This window comes from Pleuronectes platessa, chromosome 16 (assembly GCF_947347685.1).
Source record: "Pleuronectes platessa chromosome 16, fPlePla1.1, whole genome shotgun sequence".
In the NCBI taxonomy this organism is placed as follows: domain Eukaryota; kingdom Metazoa; phylum Chordata; class Actinopteri; order Pleuronectiformes; family Pleuronectidae; genus Pleuronectes; species Pleuronectes platessa.
Window position 1 is genome coordinate 5,570,496 of NC_070641.1, and position 5,093 is coordinate 5,575,588.

Consider the following 5,093-nt stretch of genomic DNA (forward strand, 5'->3'; position numbering starts at 1 on the left):
ACCAATTGGGCTTTGACATATGAACCCCAGCAGGCTCAATTTGGTTCGCATTGGTTTAAATTTGCTATATTAACTATGCTATTGAAAGATCACAGTCAGTACTTGGTCTGGGAAGTAACAATTATAGGATGACCCTCCCTGTGGAGAGGGAAAGCTGGGAGACAGAGGGTGTGCCTGTGTTTAAATGTGAAAAAAATTTCAAAGCACGAAGCACTGATATCCGTGAGGATTGGATATAAGGAATGTGTGTTAGAAACTCCTTCAGTTTTTTCTGCTTCCAGCTTTGCTCCAGGCGTGTCCGTTAAAACACAGACTCCCGGATTACTCTTCTCTTATGCTACAGATAAAAACTAACAACAATCTCTTGACAGAAACTTAAGCAGCAATGCCAGTAAAATCCACCAAATTTCTAAAATAACTTTTGGGGATTCAGACTGGGGCTTATGTTTGTGTTTAAACAGATTGACATTTTATAGACAACATTATTAATCAGGGTCAACAGAGGAATATTCTACTTTGGGATGTCATTGAATACGTACACTATAGTTTTATCACAAAAGCAGTAAAAAAAAAGCAGTAACCACACCAAACGTCGCCAGTAAACATGTTTTATGCTTTAGTTCCATCCCATGCATTCACAGTAAGATCAGATAATGCTGACGCCATTAGTTCAATGAAAGGAAATTAAGTTTGTTGTGGTCCTGAAGTCACCACTCTATCTGCACCTCCTCTGTCTGTCTCCAGGTATAAGGTTGCCATTACAAAGCATAAGGACTCCGAGCAGACCAGCAGCAGTCTGTACAATCAAAATGACGTCTGGTCTCCAGCTGTTGACTTCAGCAAGTACATTGCAGACAACGAAAGCATTGAAAATGAGGTGTGTTTCTATGGAATCTAGTAAAACTAATAACATATTACAAAAAATTGTAAACCTTAAATCAGACAACATAGCTAAAGGAATTTGTGTGATGTGTATGTGTCCGCAGGACCTGGTTGCCTGGGTGACCGCCGGTTTCCTCCATATACCACATTCAGAGGACATCCCCAATACGGTAACTGTGGGTAATGGGGGTGGGGTCCTGCTGCGGCCTCACAACTACTTTGATGAGGATCCATCCATAGACTCTCCTGATGGAGTGTACTTTGGCCCTGGCAGCGAGACTAGCTGTGACACCAACAGGATGGCCTGCCTTGCTAAAGAGCCCTGCAGCCCCGTGCTAGAGCCCTTCACTTACCATGGTTTTGATGGAGTCATGAAGTTTGAGGAATGGGTCTAATTCATTGACCACTGCTAGGTAATAGCTTCCATGACTTTGAATTTCAGAGATGGGCTGATTTAGTAATCTATGCATAAAGACGTATGTGCCAGTTTGAACATGATTATAGAGGCAAATTGGGAGGGTTCATTATCAGTGCTGCATGTGTTTTAAAGCTGCACTGTAGACAAGTGAATGAGTAAAGGAATGTTTTCACTATTTTGGATAATATGTTAATGAGCTTTTTTCTGGGTGTGAGAATATTGATACAACACTAATACCTGTATGTCAGACCTAGAATCGGGATGTGGTTGGCCTAGCTTAGTATGAAGACTGGAAGCAGGAGGAAACAGCAAGCCTGGCTCTGTCCAAACTTAATAAATATGCCCATAAAAGGACAGGGATAAACATAAAACTTCAGAAAATTTGATAAACCAGAAATATTTTTTGTGCTTTAATAACCAACCAAAGATGCACTGCACTACCACTCTTTTGTTTTTCCATTAATAATGTTCACTGCTACTGGAGGCACAAAATTAACAACACTTTAGTTTCAAACATTACATTTCATTTCATTTAGCTGATGCTTTTATACAAAGCGACTTACAATAAGTGCATTCAACCATTAGGGTACAAGAATCAAGAAAGTACAACATTCTTCAAGAAAGCCAAACTACAAAGTGCAATATGTAAGTGCCATATAAGTGCTACTGTTTTTGTTATTTTGTTATTTTTAAATGTTTTATTCAAGGTATAGTCAGAAGAGATTTGTTTTTGGTCTGCGGCGGAAGACGTGTAGACTTTCTGCTGTCCTGATGTCATTGGGGAGCTCGTTTCACCATTTAGGAGCCAGGAAAGAAACAGTAATGGTTTTGTTGAGTGTCTAGCTATCCCTCACAGTGAGGGAGCATCTGCCAATCGGTTTGATTGGCAGATGCAGAACGGAGTGGACGGGCTGGAGTGTAAGGTTTGACGAAATCCTGGATGTAGACTGGACCCGATCTGTTCTCAGCACGGTACGCAAGTACTAGTGTTTTGAAACGGATGCGGTAACCATTGAAGTGAATGGAGGAACAAAGTAGTGTGAGTGAATTTAGGTTGGTTAAAGACCAGTCGAGCTGTTGCATCCTGGATAAGGCGCAGAGGTCGGATGGCACTAGCAGGTAGACCTGCCAGAAGGGAGTTGTAATAATAATGCATAAGAAGTATCATGTTTCCAAACTTTTCTTAGCATTTTACTGCTTTAAGGGTGAAATTCATTATGAATGGCTTGCTTAAGTGCTTGTTACAATATAGCATTTTTCAGACCTGGACTGAGCTCTGGATAATATCCAGAAATGATCCAAAGAGGCAATATGTGAGAATGCAATTAGAAGCCTCCAGATATTCTCCAGTTTTTCTAGCAATTGGTGATAAGCTGGTGTGATTGAAAATCTCCTGTTGTATTTTTCATATGTGAAGGGAAAACCACATAATCTGCACATTGTTTATAGTCCATGTATAAAAATGGCTTATGTGTCATATTATACTTCACTGGAGTAAGAGCTAGAAAATAGTGCAGTTCCATTTACCTCATTAAGAAACAGGTTTTTATATTGAGTCATTGCACCAAAATCTGAATATCCCACTTTATGCTGTATGTTTGTTTATAACTGACCCTTGCATTGCTCATTGAGCTTTAGAGGTGCTGTCGGTGTATTTGAAGTTTGAACAGAAGCAGACTCCCCTGCCTCCTCTCTTTATTCTGAGCTAGACTAACTAGGTTCTGACTCCAGCCCTATACTCAAATACCTGATATCTATATAGATCTTTTCCTCTTACTGTTGCAGCTAAAATAAGTGCCTTTTATAAAAATGGGTAGGTGATTGATAAATTCATGGCCCAAAGTCAGAGAAGAGTTGTGTAGCTCTTATTAAATGCGCATGTAGTTAATCTCTTTGAGTGATTATGCAGAAATATTGTTAAAGGAGACGATTGCACTGCTGGCAATACCAAAAGTAGGATTTAAAGTTTACAACTGAAAGAAAGAAAAATCTTGTTTAAGCACTGTCTGAGAAAGTTGACAGCTTGTGAAGTTGTGGGCTACTGATTTCCAACTGAGAGGCTGGAAGACAACCCTGATCTTGGGTCACATTTGAAAAAAGAATGTGACTGTCTGGTTACAATCAGGATGAACAAAACATGCATGTAGTTGTCATGGCTGACAAGAATCATGGAGACTGCAAAGAAAACAATGGTGCTACGTCTTACGTTCTTCAAGAGAGATGGACAAAAGGTATTTTTTTTAGCTTAACTAAAAGTCAAGTTGTATAAAAGAATGACAGGTCTGGTAAGAAAGAAATGGATTTGTGCTTCACTGACCCAGTATAGCATCTACATCCTCCATAAACCTACACACTGGACCATTCATTGTATGTTATTTTTCAAATAGATGTAGTCCTAAAGCCCATACCTTCTGCTGTTAGTGTTACACCCCTCCCCTTGATATCTACACTGATCTCATAACCTCTTTTGAAGTGACAGTGTAGTGGTTAACTACAGTGTATACATTCTAAACTGACACTGTGCACTTAAATGGCACCAGGCTGTGACTACTGAACAACTGACTGATGTTTTATTCACTTGGTCTGTTTTTCTACTGTTTTCTGGGTTATTGTAGTGTTGTTGTATATTCTCTAAATAAAGGGCTATTTGTACTTTTTTTTATTTTATTTTCTCTTTTAATGTTCAGTGGTTGAATCCAGTGTTCCATTGAATGAATGTAGGGCCACAAAATGACTTTCAAAATGTGAAAATACAAACACATATGCACACAGAGACACACACACACACACACACACACACACACACACACTTCCTCATGGTTTTGAAACCACTTGAAAATTGAAACCAGACCAGTGAAATTCCTCCCCCCCCCCCCCCCCCCCCCCCACACACACACACACACAGTAAGGAATACCTTGACCTCTTTTCTCAGTCCATGGACATCATGGGAACAGAATCAGCGGATGTGATATGAGTGCATGTGAGGTTCAGCGATTATTTGTGTGTTTGTATGTGTGTGTTAGTGTGTGAGTGTGGGTGTTTCTGTTAAAGCTTTCAGTTTCCTCTGTGGCTTAACTAAAAGCAATGACAGGATATGAACCACAACTGTGCCTCAAAGATAAAGTGAGGCCAACTTGACATGGTCTTATACAGAGAAATAAAACTTAGATGCGCGGCGGCGGTGGATACCAACATTATTTGGTCGGTAGATCTTGTTGAGCTGTGTCTCTTTGGGTTTTCTCATGGTACTCCAGCTTCCTCCCACTACTCAAAGACAACAGCTTAGATTAATTGGAGAATCTTCATTGAGTGTGGGGAAACAAGTGGGGTCCAGCAGGTAAGTCATGTGAGGGATAGAAGACTGGAGGACAGGCAGGTAGGTGAGTTGTGGGTGGTTGAAGTACAACAGGGCAGTCAGGTGAGTACTGGAGGACAGATGGAGACAGGTGGAGACAGCTATGACACAGGAAACGGTAAAACAAAAGGATACGTGTGAGAGTGAAACAGCTGTAAAAAGATAGTGTTGACAGGAAGGGATGTTGACATTGAAGAAGACGAGGAGGCGCTAAAAGTCCCCCATCTGAAAAGGAAAATCCGGAGTAACTGTGGAAGTTCATAGGTGAAGAAAGGGACAGCGAGGAGAGGCGGGAGAGGAGCTGCAGTGAATCGTGTGACCCCAGGGCTGGCAGCCGAAGGATCACAAGAGGCTACAGGGTGGAGAAAATAAAAGTATTTCTACAGAAAACGAAAAAACATGAAGTGGACGAATATTTCTGTGATAAAGAGCAGCTC

The 5,093-nt window shown here is 40.7% G+C and overlaps 1 protein-coding gene across 1 annotated transcript; it reads left to right on the forward strand.

Moving 5' to 3' along the window:
- Window positions 1–128: 128 nt before the first annotated feature.
- Window positions 129–3,957, forward strand: LOC128458364 (membrane primary amine oxidase). The gene is made up of 3 exons (XM_053443168.1): window positions 129–168; window positions 708–877; window positions 987–3,957. Exons 1-3 carry the CDS (start codon window positions 129–131, stop codon window positions 1,275–1,277), a joined length of 501 nt encoding a protein of 166 aa, XP_053299143.1. The 3' UTR covers window positions 1,278–3,957.
- The last annotated feature ends 1,136 nt before the right edge of the window (window positions 3,958–5,093 follow it).